The sequence below is a fragment of the Urocitellus parryii genome, chromosome 4 (assembly GCF_045843805.1).
Source record: "Urocitellus parryii isolate mUroPar1 chromosome 4, mUroPar1.hap1, whole genome shotgun sequence".
Taxonomy (NCBI): domain Eukaryota; kingdom Metazoa; phylum Chordata; class Mammalia; order Rodentia; family Sciuridae; genus Urocitellus; species Urocitellus parryii.
In genome coordinates this window covers 101,857,063-101,879,261 of record NC_135534.1, presented here as the reverse complement: position 1 = coordinate 101,879,261, position 22,199 = coordinate 101,857,063, and the positions used below count along the sequence as shown (strand labels likewise).

Genomic DNA, 22,199 nt, shown 5'->3' with positions numbered 1-22,199 from the left:
ATTTTCTCTTGGAACCACCTTCATAGTTTTCAAGGCATTCTGATACATTGTATCTCTCTTCTATTTAATTATAAGCATTTTAAAATTTCTTCCTTGATTTCTTTTATCACTCATTCATCACATAAAAGTGTATGGTTCAAAATGTCTGAAAAAATGTTCAATATTTCTGTCAATTAGAGAAATGCAAATTAAAACTACACTCAGATTCCATCTCACTCCAGTCAAAATGGCAACAATCAAGAATACAAGTCACAATGAATATTGGTCAAAATGGGGGAAAATGTACATTCATAATTTAGCTGGTGGGACAGGAAATTGGTGCAACCTCTCTGAAAAGCACTATGGAGATTAAAAAAATACACTTGGAATGGAACCACTATTTGACCCAGTTAACCTATTCTTCAGTATATATCCAAAGGACTTTAAATCAGCATACTACAGACACAGCTACATCAATGTTTATGTTAATAGCAGCTCACTTCTAAATAGCTAAGCTATGGAACCAAGTTAGGTGCCCTTCAACAGATAAATGGATAAAGAAAATGTGACATATATACACAACAGAATATTACTCAGCCATAAAAATAATGACTTTATGACATTTTCCAGTAAATTGATGGACCTAGAGAAAATAATAGTAAATGAAAAAAAAAAAAAAAACAACACCAAAAAAACAAAGGTCAAATGTTCTCTCTGATATATGGACATTACCACACATGGAGTGAGGTTGATAAAATTTCATTGTATTAGCCAAAGGGGAATGAAGGGAAAAGATGGGAAACATAAATAGGAAAGACAATGAAATGACTCTGACATAACTTTCCTATATTTACACATGAATACACTACAATGAATCTCCACATCATGTACAACTAAGAGCCTGGAACCCTAATTAGAATAAGATACGATCTGTGTATGTGTAAATATGTCAAAATATACTCTACCATCATACAGAACTAAAAATAAGAAAATTTTAAAATATTTCCTAAAAGTGTATTGTCCAATTCTCATGTATTTATGTATTTTCGGTATCTTTTCTTACTACTAATTCTTGATTTCTTTCAATTATGATCAATAAAATGCAATGAATTATATCAATTTTTTATATTTGCTAAAATTTTCTTTGTGGCATAAACTATGATCTATTTTGGAGAAGTTTTCATGAACAGCTGAGAATAAAGTGAATTTGGCTGTCACTGAATGAAATATATTATAGATGTCTATTCAATTCATTTGATTTATAATATTTTTTAGGTTTGAGTGTCTTTACTGAGTTTATATCTGAATGACCTATCTAGTGTGAAAGAGGTGTTGAAATCACATAGTATTATTCTATTGGAGTCTATCTGCATCTTTGAGTATATGTCTCTCTACTAGAGAGACTTTCAACTGACTTTTCATATGATTTATTGTACCTTGCATTTCCAAGATTTCTGTTAGGTTCTTTTTCAGTATCTTTATCATTTTATTGAATTTCTCATTCATATTCTGTGCTGACTTATTGAATGAGCTGTCAGCTGGCATGGCCTGGAGCAAAAGCTGGTTGAAATAGCTCTCAGCTTCCTTTTTCACCAGTAAAAGGGAAGTACTATCAACTGAAGTTTTGTCTAGACAAACTGTGTTCATGCACTCCCAGGGTGAGGCTGATATACCATTCTAAATGGGAATTTCCTACAGCTAGGGTTTAGCTCTAATTAGAACTTTGGGAATTTTTAAAGATGGTATCTGTCCAGAGATATTAGATCAATACAATGCTAGAGCCAGGAAGATGCTGATCTCAGGGTATCCAGATAATTCTACTCCCAGGTCAGGATAACCAATCTTCCCCAGGTCTCACACTCTCCATCACCCATGAGAATGGCGTGCCCAGGACCAGTCACAGTGTAATCATGCCTGCCTCATCAATTCCTAGAATCTTTTCTTTAATTTTTTCTTATTAGTTGTACATAACAGCAGAATGCATTTTGTTTCATTGTACACAAATGGAGCACCACTATTCATTTCTTGGGTTGGACACAATGCAGTCACACCATTTGTGACCTGAACCTTTTCACCTGATCACTTGAGCCATCAGCTTCAAAGGGGAAAGCAAGTTGCACTACCTTCTGTATCTCTGACCTTAATCCCCTGGATACAATCTTCTCTGTAACTGTTTCAATCATGTTCTGCTAGGTACAGCCAATTCCTTGTAATGGCACCAGCCCAGACAGGGTGGCGATATTTACAGTGGTCTCCTGGGTTCCCCAGAGTAACCAACTACAGCATGACCATCTCAAGCTGGCTCAGGCTTCTGTTCTCAACTTTCAAGCAAGAATCACTGTCAAACCCCAATTCACTATGCAGCCTCTGTTTCAGCTAAATTCAGGCTACTTTTTGGTTATACAGGCTTTCCCATGTCTAATTTCTGGGTCTGAGTGTACAATATTGAATTTTAGTAATTCCCTCTCCCATCTCACTGAGAAGCGGTATTCCTATTGCTTGAATCCCAATCCATGGAACAAATGGAAAGTGCAGCCTCTCTCTAATCTGCCATCTTTGATCTCCCAGATGACAAAATATTGTAATGGAACTAATGGACTTTCAGAGTCCTTAGAGTGAGGGTGTGTTTACAAATCTGATCTCCCAGATAAAAAGAAAAAAGAATATATTCTTGCAGGCTTTGCCAACTTCCATGATGAAAATTTAGCCCTAATAGAAGACATTGGGAAAAGATTCACAAAATAGACTCGCAGTAGTCAACATAATTAAGGCCTGGTATTACCTCTGCCAGTAAGAATTTCCAAGTAGAAAGTTATTGAAGACACTTGCATATGCAGAGTTAAAGCTAGGGAGTAGAATTTAAGTGAGACTTTGATTTAGAAATAAATGAGATTATATGTCCATAAGGTACAAAGTAGTACTGTGACTTATGATTTCTCTGTTTTAGTCAAAAGTGGTCTGCATTAGAGTTTCCAAACAGAGAACAAAGGCAAAATGAGTTAGTATCATGTTAGAAACCTTTTTGTTGCTGTGACAAAATACCAGGTGGTAAATGCCTTTAATCCCAGCCACTCAGAAGGCTCAGGCAGGAGGATTGTGAATCCAGTCTAATCTTAGCAACTTAGCAGGACCCTGTCTCAATAATAATAATAATAATAAAACACCTACTGTTGGGTTCAATCCCCAGTACAACACTGAAATAACAATAATAATAATAGTAATAATAATAATAATGATAATAACAACAACAATAATAATAATGAGGAGAAGAAAAAGGAGGAAGTGGGGAAAACAACTCAAAAGAGGAAAGATTTTATTTTGGCACACAGTTTCAGAAGTTTCGTTCCAGAGCCATTTGGTGCCATCCCTTTGACTTCTGTTGAAACAGCATCATAGTGGGGAGCTCATGGTAAAGAGAATACTGCTCACTTCATGGTGGGTATAAAGTACAAAGAGAGGAAGGGTCCAGAGACAAACTCTACCCTTCAAAAACATGCCCTTGGTGACCCACCCTTCAAATTGGGCTGTAACTCCAGAAGTTTCCATCACCAGCCAGGGACCAAATCTTCAACACATAAGCCTTTGGGGGATATAACAGACCCAAAATATAACAGATATGGAGGATATAATGAAACACTAAAACCTGGCAATCTGTAAAATACCAGGCATTGAACCCAAGAGCACTTAAACAATGAGCCACATCCCCAGCCCTTGTATTTTACTTAGAGACCGGGTCTCACTGAGTTGCTTAGGTCCTTGCTAAGTTGCTGAGACTGGCTTTGAACTGGGATCCTCCTGCCTCAGTATCATGAGCCCCTGGGATTACAGGCATGAGCCACTGTGCCCAGCAGTAAAATACCTTATTATAAAGAAGCACTCTGGCCACACTCAAAGTGCCCTGCCCTGGCCAGCTAGTACTGAATCAGTGGAAATATTAGATCACAGATAGACACAACAGAGTGGGATGGTTGTCAGGACTAATATCTTGTTGGGCACATATCAGCAATCTAAGGTGGATGGATTCAGTCTGAAGTGATTCTCCTTTTGGATAAGGTGGTCTCCTCTGGAATGTTCAGCAGCCTCATGAAGTAAATGACAAAGAGAATATAAAATAAACCAGTGCAGCATGTATTATAATAAAGGTATGCACAATAGACTAGCATAAAGGAATAGGTTATTATTTAAAACTACTGAGGAAAGATCAGTCTGCACGCAAGCACAGACACAATTAATGAATAGAAATTCTCTAGCTTTTCCAAAGAGGGAATTGGAGGGGAAGGATGCAGGGATGCAAGAAGTGATGAGAAATTCAGACAGCAGAGTATAGGCAATGACTCAGAACATGGAGGATAAAGCTTATTCAGAGACCAACAAGAAACTAGTGTTTTAACCAATGTATTCTAATTCTCAGGAATGCTTATGTAAATCATTTTGTTGATTCACTTTACCTTCAGTATACTCCACAGTACTGACACATATTGAGTAGGTACTCAGTGACTATTAAATAAGTGAATGAAGAGAATAAGTTTACAAACCTAGGAAAATAAAGAGCCTAAGATGCATCAAAGTGCAAAGGTAATCATGCTTCTTTTTTTCCCAGTACTGCTGAAATATCCATATTAACTACTTCCTAGATACATAAAAATAAATCAGACCAGTCATTGAAACTCACACACTATGAAATTCAAGTAGAAGTCATAAAACCTGGGTGAGGTTCAGAATGCGGGGTGAGGGCTACCCACAGTAGCCCTTTGACACTGATATTGTATTATATTGTATTGAAAAAGCTATTTGAACATTCTGAGAATATATGAAATTCCACTAGATGGAAGTTTAAGTTGCTCTGAAAAGCATGATTCTGCTTTTAAATTTTTCATTTAACAAATATTATGTTTTTCTGTCACTGTGCTAGGCACTGTGCACACAACACTGAGGCAGACACTGCTCTACTTCTTTAGTAACTGGCAGTCACTGATGATCAGAAAGTAATCAAAATATTGCAGTACAGTGAGTGACACAGACTGGAGGTTGCCCCATTCTGTTCCCTTCTCCTGTATTCATTCATTTCATCCCAACACTCACCTGGACCTAGAACTTACCTTTACAATTGCCCCCACACCATGCTTCAGTATTTAGGAGCCCCACTTCAATCATAAAACAATCATTTATTATGAATCATGACTGTGCACTGCATCTTGCTTAAACAATTTCTCCTTTGATTCCCCCAAAGTTAACCAGCTCTAAACTCACGATTTGTTCTCTCGCATCTACTGTGTGTGGAATGTATCTGTTTTCCTTCTGCAATAACCAGACTTAAAAGGACCTTTTTGAATTCCACTACGTGAATTTCACACACACACAAAATGGACATCACTGGGAATTTGGTAGGAAACAGAGAGGGATGTCTTTACATTGGGGCCCAAATGTAATAACTGTTAAAAGTATACAATCTTATTTCTGTTTCGATGACCACTTTACCATGGACATGGTGGGGAGGAGCTTCTCTCTCTCTCTCTCTCCTTGCCTCCCTGTTTCCCATCTTCTCCTCTTCACTATCTCATCTTATCTCCTTCTTTTTCCTCATGTCCTACATAATCTTGTTGAATCACCTCTTTTCTTTTTTACAGAAAATTTAGTCCAATAGGAGTTTCCACTTTCAAATTTCATACTCAGTGTTCAGCAAAAGTCACCTGCCCTGCTTATCTGGTCAGTTAAAAGGACCAACTGTCTTTAAAGGTGTTTTATAGATCATATTTTGTAACAAAAACCTACTCTTATGGTCCTCAGCTATCCCAAGTCTTTCCCCAATAATAGATGAAGGAATTAAATTTTCTGCTTTTCCTTTTAATGGTGGTCTGTGGATGTGGTAGGTGCTACAACTGAGAAACTGCACAGTGCAATGAGAGAATATCAGAGGGACATCTGTCTCCCATTTCGGGGTCATGGAAGAAGGAAGCAACAATCCTAAATAAAACTTGAGTAAAGAGCGGCCAAGAGATGGGCTACGGAGTTGGTGCTATGGGCTGGTAGTTAAGAGAGAGAAAGAAAGTGGTTCAGCAGGGAGAAACAAAGACTCAGGGGGAAAAAACACAGGTGAAAAATGAAACAAGGTGTACAGAGGGACTCGCTTTTTATATGATTCTGTCTTGTGTTGTCTTTCCTAGGACTCTCATCATGTTCTCAAATGCAGTGCTTCAGAAAATGCTGCTGGTGTTGACATCTCTTTTAGTCATCGCCTGGATAACTTCTATAATTTCTCAAAACTCCACAAAGGTATGAACAATTTTCTCCAGTTTGGTTTGAAACCTCCATCTGTGACTCTGTCAACTGAGAACCTGTAAATCAGTCCTTCCTCTTCCCTCCACTCCAACTCTGCTCTCTTCTCTCCTTCTCTACCTTATTTCAGAGAGACATTGTCTGCATTTTCTCATTTCCTCATTTTCCATTCATCCTCAATCCAGTCCAATCAAATTCTACCTCATACAAACCCCAAAATGGCTCTTGTGAAGGCCACAAGCTTCCCCGTGATTCTGAGTACTTGTCACCAAATCAGGTGCACATATTTCTTCCAGTTTGCTATTTTTCTTTTTATTTTGTCTATGATTTATTTTTCATGCAAAAGCTATTTTTTAGTAAAACAATTTCCTTTGTTGTTTCTGGTAATTTTTTTTCTTTTTTTTGATTCTGGGGATTGAACGCAGGGGCAATTAACCACTGAGGCACATCCCCAGCCATTTTTAGTATTTTATTTAGAGACAGGGTTTAGCTGAGTTACTTAGGGCCTCATTAAGTTGCTGAGGCTTGATTTGAACTTGCAATCCTCCTGCCTCAGCCTCCTCAGCTGCTGAGGTTACAGTTATACATCACTGTTCCTGGCTGTTTCTGGTAAATTTTAGTCAAAAGATTTTCTACTACAAGCTTATATGCGAATCTACCCATGTTTTCTTATATTTTTGTTTTGCATGATTCTATTGTTTGTTTCTAAACATATGATTCACTTCAAGTTTGCTGTGAAATTGTATGTGATATTGACCTAATTTTGTTCTTCCTTATGGCCATCAAGTTATTTTATTCTTCTTAGTAAAATTAAATTTAACCCCCCCCCCTCGATTGGGTGCAGCTTCTATAACATACTAAATTTCTGTATGTAATAAGGTATATTTTGATTCTTTATTCTGTTCCAGTTTTTATTCATATCCCAATTCTACTCTATTGTACTTAGACTTTAGAAGTAAACATTACTATCTAATAGGGCTCACCTTAGCACACACATCATCCCTGATATCTTTTTCCCCATATTTTTCTGGCTATTCTTTCTTACTTATTCTTTCAAGTAAACTTTCTAATTGACCTTTCTGATCCAGAAAATACTCAGGATATTTTTATTCCACTGAATACATAAATTAACTTTACAAGAAACAATAGCTACATGATTTTTTCTATCTAATAACATAGTTCCCCTTCCAGTTGCTCAGTTCATTTCCTGAGCCAGGCACTGTGGCACACACCTGTAATCACAGTGGCTGAGAAGGCTGAGTCAGTAGGATCATGAGTTCAAAGCCAGCCTCAGCAAAAAAACGAGGTGCTAAGAAACCTAGTGAGAACCTATCTCTAAATAAAATACAAAATAAGGCTGATATGTGGCTCGGCAGTCAAGTGCCCCTGAGTTCAACCCCCATTACAAAAAAAAATTATTTTATATATATATATATATATATATATATATATATATATATATATATATTATATAATTCTTTCCTCGTATAATTTCCTCATGTAAATATTGGACACATGTGAAATATATAACTGAATATCTCAGTGTCATTTGGCAACCATATACCAGACCATTTGTTTCATTTGACCCTATTTGTAGTTGTGTCTGCACATGTGAAAGCTACTGATTTTTATACATTAAATGTATTACCTAACTTTTTGCTCAGTCTTTCTATTGTCTGTAGCCATTCTTCCATTTCTACTTTGAGGTTTTCCATAAAAATATCCCCTGCATCTGAAAAGAAAGACTATTTTACCTCTTTTTTTTCCCAATTCCAATGACTTATTTGCTTTCCCTTACCAAGTAACATTTAGCGAATTCCTCCAGCCCAATGTTAAATAGTAGTAGAATGTGGGAAATTTACTTGTCTCGTGCCTCATTTGGTGGCAAAGCCTCTCCTGTTACCTTTTAAGTAAAATATTAATAGAACATCTTATGGGTGGAATATGTAAATTTATTTTTGTTGAGTGTTTTATAACAAAATTGTGTTAAGTTATTTGAAGTAATATCCTTTTGCTCCAGTTAATACTATAAGGCAATTATAAACAAATACTACTTTTCACCTCTCTACTGTTCAACTATTTTCATGGTGGTATTACCTCTATAATCTCAGAGTACAGAGCCATTGCATAAATATTCTATTCCTTGTGAGCATCAATTAGAATTATTCCTGTAAGCTAATAGATATTTAGTTCCTACCACAAACACATATATCAAACTTTACAGTTATTCTCATTGCTTAAAGTTCAGTCTGATTTAATAGGTTCTTTAGAAGGATTCAGAAAAAAATAGTATCCTATAGTTCAAAAATTTGTCTTTGATAATTATTACAAAGGTCAATTTGTCTTATTTTATTTTAAAATTCCTGCCTCGTGTTTCTTTCTTTGCATTCCTTAAATATTTTACTCCAGTGAATTTTAGCTTAAAATAAGGATGTTAATGAGTAAAGAAAATAAAAAATTTAAGAAAAAACACAAATAACTATAAAGTGGTATGCTACACAAGGAAAAATCTACAAAATAAAATAAAATCATCATACATTTGGATGAACCTAGCAAAATACCCACACATTAAAATCAGAACATTATGAGTTACAAGCTAAACTTGATATGTCACAGCAGTAGTAGGTAATTTATTATACCTATTTCAGAAACTTATAAATCAGACTCTAAAATTAGTAAATATCTATAAGGTCGGAAAACAATAAAAAAATGATCTAACACAAACCCATATGGGAAGGGAGGTAGTTTAAATAGTGAATTAAAAGGTATATTTTTATTTAGATATTGTTTGGTTCTGTTGTAAAATTCATTTGTTTCTTTAAAATAATTCCTCCATATTGCTGATATTTCCTATCTTTCCATCCATTACCTCATTTAGCAGTTATAATACCAGTTTCGAAGACCTTGTCTGATAATTCTAATATATTTTCTCCATGTTTGTTTCCATCAGTTGTCTCCTCCTTTGAGAAATAGTGCATGTTTCTGGTTCCTTCTATGCTGAATAATATTTAATTGTATACTAAAACTTTAACTGTTATATTGTGGGACTGTAAATTCTGTTTTACTCCTCAGGAGTGTATTAATATTTTTGAAGTGGCCAATGATTAACTTAATTCAACTTGAACTGCAAACTATCTCATCTGTGATTAAAAGTGATTCAAACCTTAATTAATGAGTTGTTTATATGATCAAAGTTGACATTAGGGTTGTTTATACTATACCATGTCAAGATGAAGAAAATTCTGGTTGAATCTTGGTTTGGATGTCTTTGGAGTTTGGACACTTAGCAGATGCCCATCAGACTTTGGCTGTGGATCTTTCCTGTGTTGCAGGGGTGCAGGAGCCACTTCCCTAGTTGCTATGAAATTTCCACCAGCAGCTTCTGCTTTGTCAGCACACACCCCTCTAAACTATCTTGTATTTACATATATTTATATAAATATACATCTGAGAAGAAAGAGACAATTTAAAGGCCATATTCATGAGTGAAAACTTTCACTTTTTCTATATTGCTGTTATCAAGTTTTAGTGTAAGGTGTTTCCTCATTATATAAGTTAATAATATTTGTACTCACAAATAAAAATTGTTCAGCCTGTGACTTTAGGAGGTGGGCAAAATGGAAAAAAATGTTTTCATCATCTTTATATTGTTATTAGTATTATATATACTGTATAGTTATTTTCTATCCCACTTCTCTATTCGTAGTGTGTATACTAAGGTTTATGCTTTCATAAAACACAGACATACATGAAACGATTCTTATTTAAATTTCATATATTTGCATCTCTCACTATTTCTTTTTTTTAAAGAAAGAGAGTTTTTTAATATTTATTTTTCAGTTTTTGCTGGACACAACATCTTTTTTTTAATTTTTATGTGGGGCTGAAGATCAAACCCAGCGCCCCGCGCATGCCAGGCAAGTACGTTAACGCTTGAGCCACATCCCCAGCCCTCTCACTATTTCTTACATGGCTTAACCAAAGGTTTCTCAGTGTTCTAAGTTTTCCCAAAGATTGAACTTAGATTTTCTTCATCTATTTTTTAGTTATATCTCATTTCTTGGTTTCCAGTCTCTTTTGGTTTACTATGCCACTGTGATACCAACCACCAGGGTTTTACTGTTTGAGGGTGGGCCACAGAGTATTCAGGAAAGGATTTTTTGTACTGCTGAGATTTGAGATCTACAGATGTTCTTACATGTGAGGCAGTTGACAATCACTGATCTATAACCAGTGTTCTCAAGCTTATCTGAACACAGGATGTCTGTGAAGTGTTTGAAAACCACATCCTCCAGGATTGCAGTTTAGTGACTATGGTTCAGTTGACCTGGACTGCAGCCTCAGAATCCATGTTTTGAGAAAAGCTTGGCATTTTCTTCTGATTATCAACAAGATTCAGAAAACACTGAATTTGAGCACCTCTAGAACACTGTCCAGTGACAACTAAGGTTGTTGGGATTTCTAAATGAGAAGTTAACAGATATTTAGGTGGTTTGGAGAAAAGAAGAAGGTAGCCACCAATGCAGAAATTGGAGAAAGTGTTAGTAAAATGCAAGATGTACAAGAAAGGAAGGTCATCTCCTAAAAAGAAAAGCAGTTAGTCTTGTCAAAATAGAGTGCACAGGACGAAGAGCAGAACTAGGATGGAAAGACAGACCAGAGCATAAAGCCCTGTTAAAATTGGATTTTATCTCAAGACTCATGAGAAGACATTACAGGGGTTTAAGGAGGAAGCAGATGTGAGTAGAGTTTTGCTTTCAAAGGGCTGATCAACTACAAGGGGGAAAACTGAAGGGAGAGAAAGCAGGACTGTCCTCATGAAGCCTGAGAATCACTTCCCAGTAGAGGAGGAAACTACAATCCAGGAGAAAAATGGTGGCAGCTGGAACCATGATAAGCTGGGGAGGAAAAGATGGTTAAACATGGTTAAAAGTATACTGAGGAGGAACTAAGAAATGAGCTATTGGGAGTAGGTTGTATCTGAAAAGGAAGAACAAATGAACCAGCATCATCTTCTTAGTCAGATGTATTATTTGAGATATAAATCTAAGATTGAATATGTTTATTTATAATTGCTCAGACATTCTCCAAAATATTGATGTAAAAATATGATTTTTTAATTTATTCAGAATTGTCAGAAAGTTTAAATGATATGGATGATAATAGGTGAACTCAAATTCATTATAAGTAAAATTTAAAAAAATTACTGGGAACAGGTTTATTGAATAGTATGTCCTATTTGTTATCATTTCAGCTTTGGTCTGCTATAAATGTACCCATCAGCTTTTATCACTGGAACATCTCCACAAACTGTTCATGTTCTGAAATAAAAAGGAGCCCTGTAAACACACCAACAGAAACTGAGATGAGAATAAGGAAGATTCTGAAAACACTAAACCAGCTGTTCCCACCCAGACCCTTCACCCATGAGGACACCACCACCAGTGCCACACACAGCACAGTCACCCTCCTCAACCCTAGAGACACATACTGCAGGGGGGACCAGCTGGACATCCTGCTGGAGGCCAGGGACCACCTGGGACGCAGGAAGGAATATGGAGGGGACTTCCTCAGGGCCAGGATGTCCTCCCCAGCCCTGAAGGCAGGCGCCTCAGGAAAGGTGACAGACTTCCACAATGGCACCTACCTTGTCAGCTTCACTCTGTTCTGGGAGGGCCAGGTCTCCCTGTCTCTCCTGCTCATCCACCCCAGTGAAGGGGTGTCGGCTCTCTGGAGGGCAAGGAACCAAGGCTATGATAAAATTATTTTCAAAGGTAAATTTGTTAATGGCACCTCCCAAGTCTTCACTGAATGTGGCCTGACCCTAAACTCTAACTCTGAACTATGCACCTACCTGTATGGGAGAGACCAGGAAGCCTTCTACTGCATGAAGCCTCAACACATGCCCTGTGAGGCCCTGACCTATATGTCCTCCACGAACCGAGAAATTTCTTATCTTTCAGTCAAGGAAAAAAGCCTTTTCCATAAGTGAGTATAATTTTTAATACAATGAGAGCTATTGGGTGTAGGGTCATACATAGCCATCTCAATATTGATCCTCTCAGATACTTCCTCCACTCAAAGTTATAGTCATATATGTGATGTTATATTTTCATGGCATCCCTGTTTTTGACTCAACACCATAGTTTGCATTTTGATTGATACAGTCAAAAAAAGATGGTTACACAGAAAGAATTCAATAATATACATGCATTTGCATCTCTGTATTAATAAGGATTGTTACTATAGATATATGTTTTACAAAATACACTCTGTGGAAAACTATTTTGCTATGTGTTCATAGATGTTCCACATTAGGGAAAAAAGATTCCTTGTACATATATAAAAACATCATGCTACTTTACCTTCCATATTGTATCCCACAGATCCCACAGATTCTGCCTCTTAAATGTCTTTATTTTTCATTCCTCTCCATGCCCAGTGCTGCTATCCAAGTTGAGACCACTATTACCTCATTTGCATGACTGAAATGGGTTCCCGCCTGGTCTCCCTTCCATCACCCATCATACCCTCCTTACACTGCAGCCTGAGCAACCTTTCTAAAAAGCCATCTCCTAAGGTGCATGGGCTCTCTCTTGTCCAGTGAGGAGATCCATGGAACAGGGTAGAGGAGAGTGCGGCTGCGGAGTCGCTAATCAAGATCTGCAGAGACCAAGTAGGAAGCAGATCTGATTTTACTGCACAGTTACCAAGTATATATACCCAGGCATTAGCTTAGCAGATTATGGCAGCCACCAATACAATTTCTGGCCAGCTGTTCTTGCAGCAACCAATCGAGGAGTGGGCTGTGGAGCAAGCACAGGGACTGCAACACCCAGCCTCACACCCAGTGCTGTGCCTACCGGGTAAGCAGTTTGCCGATGGCACAGGGGAATGATTTGCCACTCAGATGCTCTTATGGTATGCCATGTATAAAATACTCCATGCACTTGTCCCCACACTATGGGTCATCTCTAGCTGATCTCATGATCAGACATGCCTCAGTGTATACTGCTTAGGGTGGAGGAGTCCTTCTACTTCTCCACATTGTTACCTGGAAGCCCTGGTTGACCAGCCTCCTCTAACCTCAGTGCACGTTTCCCCTATCAATCTTGGCTGCAGCCACACCTGCCCTTCTCCCACTCTTCACAAACAGACGTGCACTCCCTGGTCTCCTTGTTCTCCACTAAGATGGAAACAATTCACTTTGTGGCTTAGAATTAACTATCAGGGTTTTCTCATGGGCTTCTCTGAGTATTTGCAAAAGGAAACTCTCATAACAACAACAAAAAAGGAACTATGAGCAAAACTCTGAGGCATATATCAGTCCCAGAGAATTTTGTTCATTTGCTAATTTTCCATAAGCCTCAGTCCACTTGCTTTTCACTTTTCATCTTGCCAAAATCTATTCCCTTACCCCTAGAGACTTATTTTCACTACATGGGGCAACAGTGAAATGCTAGATTCTGAGCAATTCCTTTCTTAGCAGTTTTCAAAGTCAGGCTTAGAAGTTTTTTTTCCACAATCTTTCAAAAATATTTGCTTAGAAGAAATAAGAGTAAACATTGAACATGGAAAACTAACACACATTCCATATGTAATGCAGTTATCCAGATGCTTATGCAGCTATCCTGGTCTATAGTGCATGGCTTACTTCTGAACAAATAAAAGCACAGTTGGTTTTCTTTTCTTCCTTTTTGTCTCCAGTGTGCAACTCACCACATCTCTTCCTCCCCATTAACCATTCTGATGGCTGAACCCCACTAAGGATCACTTACCATTTCATGGGATTGGATCTAAAGAGACATCCATAGCATAGAACAGGGTACAACTTATATCTGTTGTATATATGTTGTACTAGGCACCTGAGTCTTCATCATTCCCTTGACCCCTTCCTGCCTGCCTCCATTTACACACAGTCATACACAGGAGATAAGCAGTAGGGCTAAAAGTAAGAAGATTCAGGTAGGATTTCATCAAGTGGAGGAAAGAAATTCAGTGCACCAATAAAGTGTGCATTTATTTATTCATGCATCAGGTTGAACATTACTTTCTGCCAGTCACATTGAAGGACATTTAGGGTACAACAGTGCATACATATGAATACATTACCTGTCTTCACATGATCCTCATAAAGCACATATTGCAGGACAAACTGAAGTTAAAAGCAGGAAACATGCTTAAGGAGGGAAACAGGGTCTCTGTGATGAGGGGTCTTGGTGCCATGACAAGGAGCCTGGACTCCTTAGGTAAGTGATGCGAACCCAATCAAGGGCTTTAAACAATAATGCAGTTGCATTTGCCATTGGAAAGTGTATTCTGGAGGGTGTGTTAAAGAAATTAGGTGGGATAAAACTTAGGTTGGCCAACTAGAGGCTCACAATAATTCAAGAAAAATATTTTATAAACTTGAATGGGTGATATGGAATAGGATAAAGAACTTGCAGATTTGATACACATTATGAATCTAAGATTCTAGGACACACTATTGCATATGGCAGATGAGAAGAGCTGCCCCGGACTTCAGATACTCTCCACAAGATAGGAAGACTTCCAAAACCTAATTTACTTATAATACCCAGTATTCTCAAATTTATAATAAAAAATAATAGTTTCAATTATTAAAAAATTAAAAATTATCCTTTACTTGCAAGGAGGTGATTTATGTGGCCTGTGCCATGTGAAAACACAACAGGCTAATCTATGATCTTATTTTTTGAAGGTCCAAAGTGGGAGTTGAAATGATGAAAGACCTTAAAAATATTGATGTCTCCCATTGCAACAGTAAGTCTGCTTTTTTTCTGTGGTAGATGTATGAGTCATGTGTCTTATGCAGAGAAAAGTTATCAGTGTTAACTCTATTAGTTGTAGATTTCCAGCAACATGATTCTTAGCAGGTGTCTGTGATCTCAGTCTTTTTGAACATTATAGAAGAAATCAATTCAAGAAAATTAGTTTAAACTTTGTTTATAGCAGATTTCTTCTTGACTTATCCTAAAGGAGAAAATATTAGTATCCTACATTCATCTCCTAGACTCTGAGGTGCTGTACAGATGTCTGTGATGGGTACCCATGGCTTCAGAGCAGGAGCACTCTGGCTTTGGGTTCCTCATCTCTGCTGACATAATTCCAGCTTTTAGTTGGCGCACTTAGCAATTTCATATGAAGTTTCTATCTTATTAATTGTTTCAACAGCAAATACAAAGTAACATTACATGTGAAAGAATAATATTTATGCTTATTTATATCTTAGCTTTATTTTTTAATTTTTTACACATTGGTGGACTTTTCTTTTATTCATATATTTGTATGTGGTGCTTAGAATTGAACCCAGTGCCTCACACATGCTAGTCAAGTGCTCTACCACTAAGCCACAGCTCCAGCCCCTATACCTTAGCTTTAAATAATTATATATAAAGCCTGTGATTGGTAAACTTGACAACTCATGATTTATTTCTTATATTTATTCATTTTTTCATACAAGGCATTTTGACTCAACTAAGTAAAATTAATACATAGTAAGTTTGTGATCTAAAAAATGTTCAATCTGGGCCTGGGGTTGTGACTCAGCGGTACAGTGCTCACCTTGCCCAGGCGAGGTCCTGGGTTTGATCCTCAGCACCACATACAAATAAATAAATAAAATAAAGGTATTGTGTCCAACTACCACTAAAAAATATTTTTAAAAATTGAATCTACCAACTCTGTGAAGAAAGCAAAATGCAGAAGGAGTTATGTTAAGGTTCATATTTGAGTAAGCCCTGAAGAATATCTGTAGTCAGAGAATGAGGTGAAAGTGAAATCTCATAAAGATCATGGTAGAATTGTCAGATGTAAAAAAATAATATAAAACATCAGCTAATATTGAGTACTTTCTAGTTGTCTATGTATTTATATATTGAGATAAAGAAAATTTTGAATCATACACTTAAAAAAGCCTTCCTTGCTAGAAACTTTAATTGTCTTTCCTGGATTCTTTAATGTGGTAAGGTTTTTTAAAATATTTTTATTTGTCAATGGACCTTTATTTAATTAATTTATTTATGTATTGTACGTGGTGCTGAGGATTGAACCCCGTGCTTCACAATGCTAGGCCAGCTCTCTGCCACTGAGCCCCAGCCCCAGCCCCAGGTTTGGTTTTTTTTTCATCCATTCATGACCACAATTATCTGGACCCTGTTGAGCCTAGAAAATTGGAAGAAGCCAAATTATGGAAATTCTCAAGGGCATGATATTTATTTATGATATTTATTCTTCTATATACCTTAGTTTTATTTTTTTATTTTTTAGAAATTGATAGACTTTTCTTTTATTCATATATTTGTATGTGGTGCTTAGAATTCAACCCAGTGCCTCACACATGCTAGGCAAGTGCTGTACCAAAATAAAATTATTTATTTTTATGTGGTGCTGAGGATCAAACCCAGGACCTCGTACTTGTGAGGCAAGTACTGTACCGCTGAGCCACAACTCCAGCCCCATACCTTAGCTTTAAATAATTGTATATAAAGCCTGTGATTGGTAAACTTGAAAACTCATGATTTATTTCTTATATTTATTCATTTTTCCATACGAGGCATTTTGAGCCAACTGAGAAAAATTAATACATAGTAAGTTTGTGATCTGAAAATGTTCAATCTGGAGCTGGGGTTGTGACTCAGCGGTACAGTGCTCACCTTGCCCAGGCAAGGTCCTGGATTTGATCCTCATCACCACATAAAAATAAATAAATAAAATAAAGGTATTGTGTCCAACTACCACTAAAAAATATTTTAAAAAATTTAATCTACCAACTCTGTGAAGAAAGCAAAACGCAGAAGGAGTTATGTTAAAGTTCATATTTGAGTAAGCCCTGAAGAATATCTGTAGTCAGAGAATGAGGTGAAAGTGAAATCTCATAAAGATCATGGTAGAATTGTCAGATGTAAGAAAATAATATAAAACATCAGCTAATTTTGAGTACTTTCTAGTTGCCTATGTATTTATATATTGAGATAAAGAAAATTTTGAATCATACACTTAAAAAAGCCTTCCTTGCTAGAAGTTATTTAATTGTCTTTCCTGGATTCTTTAATGTGGTAAGGTTTTTTAAAATATTTTTATTTGTCAATGGACCTTTATTTAATTAATTTATTTATGCATTGTACGTGGTGCTGAGGATTGAACCCCGTGCTTCACAATGCTAGGCCAGCGCTCTGCCACTGAGCCCCAGCCCCAGCCCCAGGTTTGTTTTTTTTTTTTTTTCATCCATTCATGACCACAATTATCTGGACCCTGTTGGGCCTAGAAAATTGGAAAAAGCCAAATTATGGAAATTCTCAAGGGCATGCTGTAGATTTCAGTGTTTATTTGGTAAACTTTTGAAAACTCCAGAGATCAACTGAGGAAGAGAGTGGTATGCTCCCCTTTATACTTCAAAAGGCAAATTCACAAGTGAACAAAATAAGTATGAACTACATAAAGAGATTTAAATTGTTACTAAGGGACATAAAATAAAATTTATTTATGGAAGAAAGTATGATGTTTCTGGATGGGATGAGTTCATATTTAAAGGATATCATTTTTCTCTGCATGAATTTCTTCTTGCTGCTACAACCAAGTGGCTTTTAATAAAATAAACATATTCTCTTAGTGTTATTCTTCCAACACCCAATAACAGTCTCACCAAACAAATCAAGATAGAGCAAATCTGTATTCTTTTTTGGAGGTCTATGGAAGAATCTGTTTCTTTGCCTTTTGGGCTTCTAAAACATTCCCTCCTTATTTGTAACTAAAAAATCAAAACAACAACAACAACAAATAAAACTAAGATCGTCCTTATCAAAACCACAACAATGAGTCAGTTACTCAGGTAACATGTTTCTGGCCTACCTTCTGCCTCCCTCTTTCAATTTAGAGGATCAATGAAATTAGACTGAACCCCTTCCCCTAGATAATCCAGTATTGTCCCCTCTCAGAGTCTATACACTTAGTCAATCTTGAAAATCTTTCTGTCATACAAGGCAACATATTCACAGGTTTGAGGAATTAGGACCTGAATATAATGAGGAACCACAGTCTGCCTACTATAATCTCTAATCAAAAAGGTGAGCAAAATTAACCACAAAATATTGAGCCTATTCTAAAATGAAATTGGGTAATAATCATAAGGAAATAAATTCTCTGGCATGTAAATATTATACAGGATACGCTTTTCAATAATAAGCTCAAAGGCTATCATCTTGAATATGCCAGTACATTACTGGGATGGGGAATACTTGGTAATTGTGGGTGTTGAGTTATTAGGCTTATGATATTCAAGCTTCCATGATGCAGTGTTATTGAGCTTCCTACAAGAGCAACTATGTCACAGTAAAATATCAACATGATTACAGGATTAGGAAAACTACCTTTGGCAAGAAATATCACAAGGATTTAATAGCTCTTCCAGTTTCATTTTCTAATTCTGCCACCAGCACCATTTTGCAACTTTATCCTCAAATTACAAATACATCTATCCATGGATATTCATTGGGGTGGGGATTGCCTGAAGGACCCACCAGGGACATCAAAATTGACACCAAGATGCTTACCCTTATATATAATGGCATGGTACATGATATAAACTACAACATCTTCCCATATACTTTAAATCATCTCCAGAGTACTTATATCACCCAATTCAACATACATGCTATATAAATAGTTGCTATGCTATATTGTTTAGGGAAAAAAGAAGCAAAAAATCTGCATGTGTTTAGAGGGGTAAAAAAATATTTTCCATCCATGGTGGGTTGAATCCATAGATACAGATCCCACGGATACAGTGGCTCAACTATACAGTACCAACACGTAAGGAAATACTATTTTGTGGACACAGGCAAACGGAGACTGCAATGCCTATGAGGAGCTAAAGAAGGAAGGTAAAGCAAAGACTGCTGGTAATCTCCCACTATCCATTCATTGCTCTCACTCTAGAAGAGAAACCATTAGTTTAGCTGAACCCCTGGCCACCTTTCCTTGTGGCTACTTATGGCCACATTACATTTTTTCTAGGAGTACAAATAGGAAAGGTATGGGAAATTTGTTTGTAACACCTTTAAAGGCAAAACAGTTTGCCCTCCTCATCCATTTGTCTCCTTCCTACTGGCTGAACTATAAAAGGAAGTTCAGTGGTAATGTGCTGACCTAGCATGCAAAGGCTCAGGGTCCCATTCCACACACTGCAAAAAAATCAAAACAACAACCAATAAAACTAATGAGGCAATGGCTCAGCAGTGGTGCAGCAGCATAGGGCTTGGCAAGGAAGCATGATGTCAGACATCTGAGGACGTTTGTTACAGCATGGCAGAGTTGGTGCTTTGCCACATGGGGTACCTTAGAAGACAGACCATTAGAGAGCCTGCCATTCTAGGAAAACAGGCTGCAATGGCTCAGAATATTGGTTTCTGTGGAATACTGCAAATCAACTTAAGCAAGGTCCTATTTAAAAAAAAAATTAAGTCAAGGTAGGTATTTCATAGTTTTGAAGGTTTTCAAAATGTGTGCATATTATATTTTAAGCCATTTTTTAAACACGGCACACTTCATAGTTCCTTCATTGATGGAACAAATAAAAATGATTCAATAACAAAGACAACAGCTGGCAATACAGTAAAACAATTCAGAGTAGACAACAGAAAAGTCACTATAATATCACAGGAAAAAAAAGAAAAGAAAGGACATCACAACTTAGGTAACGAGCCCAGGTGGGAGAAAATGAATGAGAAGTGTCAGTATGACTCAAAATCTCTCAAAAGAATGAGTAGCAGTGCCTAAAACAAAACCTGTGATCAAAAAAAATACCTCTAGTAAGACAGAAGACAAGACTGTAGGGAGAGAGAAAGAAATCAGGAAGGGAAGGACCAAGAAAGGAGGCTGGTGTTTACACATGCCACTACCACCACTCACCACAGGATCTCTGCTCCCAGAGAGTGAAAAGAGCACAGAGAAATGCCAAATTGGAATGAAGATTCCTGTCCCTGGTGGATACACTTTACAAGGAAGGTGGATAACAACGTTTTGTAACCAGATTCAACTAGATACAAATAACATCAATGGCTGCTTGAAAGGAAAACTCATTTACCTCCTGGGAGACTCCACAATATGTCAGTGGATCTACTACTTACCCAAAGTAGTAAAAAGTATGTACTTTATATTCTTTTGGAAGTTCTGGCTGATCATAAAGTACTTTCAGTGAGGTCTCCATCTATTCTCACTTGGGCTGGGTTTATTATTATTATTATTATTATTATTATTATTTCACTTAGCTTTCTAGAATGCAATCTTAATTTGAAATCTGCTTTATTTCCTCTTTCATAAGAAATGTTGTTCCTCTTTATAAACTCCAATGAAAACTTTACATTTTGATTGACTTTTCATTCGTGTGAATTAGTAATTTATTCCAGATGTCAGAATGCTTCTGACAAAACTATATCAGGTAGGTATTGTAAATAATATTGTGAATATTCTTTTAAAATGAACTAATATTACTTTTTAGTTAATATCTGTTTTGTTTTGTTTTTTAATCAGCACTGAAATATTTTGATCTTCATGAAACCGGATCTTTTCCGAAGCGTTTGCTTCTGGATGCTGAAAGACATACTCAAATTCAATGGAAAAAACATGGCTTTCCTATTATCACTCATCATCTCTACTCTGTGACAGATGAAGCTTACATCCCTCGAGAAATTGACCTAATATCAGGGGATAAAAACACAGCCATTGCTATAACTTTTGGCCACCACTTCAGACCCTTCCCCATTGACCTTTTCATTCGCAGGGCCATCAGTATTCAAAAAGCTATTGAACGACTATTCCTAAGAAGCCCAGACACTAAAGTGATCATTAAGACAGAAAATATCAGGGAGATGCACGTAGAAACAGAGTGGTTTGGAGACTTCCATGGTTACATTCAGTACCTTATCCTGAGTGACATTTTCAAGGATCTCAATGTGGGTGTCATTGATGCCTGGGACATGACCATTGCATATGGCACCAATATTCTCCACCCACCTGATCATGTGATTGGAACTCAGATTAACATGTTCTTAAGCTACATTTGCTAAAGCATAAGTATAAAAAAATACTAAATACCAATTTTTACACCCCTTGTGTCGATGAAATTTTATTCATTTTAAGTATTAAGAAAATCAAATTTAAAAGAATACCCATGGGATTTTTTGTGGGACACTTACAGACAATAAGAATGGAGATGAGATGCAAATCCCAGAGTGTGAGATGTAAGGAATGATCATATCATGCCTGGAGCTTGTCTGTGTGTAAATAATAAATATTTTAGGCATGGTTGAGTATGATTTTTGTTACTCATGGCTAACAAAAGAGTAAAAGGGAATAAACATGTAATCGTCATGATGTTCTAAAACTGTAACCTACCTTTCTTTGTAAAAGTATAGAGAGTAAAGACTTTGGAATCTTCAGGCTATCCTGCCTCTCTCACAACTGCTCCACTCTGCACTGCAGTACAAAAGCAGCTGCAGACAATGTGTAAAGTGAGTGGGTTGTATTTTAATAAAACTTTAGAATGGACAAGAAAACTTGTATTGCATATAATTGACACGTCAGGAAATAGTATTCTTCTTTTGATTCCCCCTCCACCCCAATTATTTAAACACTCAAAAAACATTTATAGATCACAGCTTCACCAAAAAATGTAGTGGATATATTTAACCCCTAGGCCTACTTTGATGGGGCCTGATTTAAAACAAACAAATTGGTAGAATTGTTCAAAAATTCCTCCAAAGTTAAGGGGAAAACTAGTACAAACTAGAAACAGAAGAAAATTCCCATGAGTTGAGAAAATTGATCTAATAGAAAACTATAAGCAACATCACTTTCTGAGTGAAGCACAGCAAACATTCCTTACCAAGTCAGATAACAGAGCTGAGGACCTCTCACTAGCTCTA

At 36.8% G+C, this 22,199-nt stretch overlaps 1 protein-coding gene across 1 annotated transcript; it reads left to right on the top strand.

The window, feature by feature from the left end:
• Positions 1 to 6,153: 6,153 nt before the first annotated feature.
• On the top strand, positions 6,154 to 21,341 carry LOC144254501 (NXPE family member 1-like). Its single transcript, XM_077797750.1, has 5 exons — positions 6,154 to 6,252; positions 11,510 to 12,243; positions 14,978 to 15,039; positions 20,205 to 20,417; positions 20,806 to 21,341. Exons 1-5 carry the CDS (start codon positions 6,154 to 6,156, stop codon positions 21,339 to 21,341), a joined length of 1,644 nt encoding a protein of 547 aa, XP_077653876.1.
• Positions 21,342 to 22,199: the final 858 nt, after the last annotated feature.

Coding starts and splice junctions, on each gene's coding strand:
- LOC144254501 (XM_077797750.1), top strand. CDS start 6,154: ATGTTCTCAAATGCAGTGCTTCAGAAAATGCTGCTGGTGTTGACATCT. Junction 6,253..11,509: donor TTTCTCAAAACTCCACAAAG/GTATGAACAATT, acceptor TTATCATTTCAG/CTTTGGTCTGCTATAAATGT. Junction 20,418..20,805: donor CTTACCCAAAGTAGTAAAAA/GTATGTACTTTA, acceptor TTTTTTAATCAG/CACTGAAATATTTTGATCTT.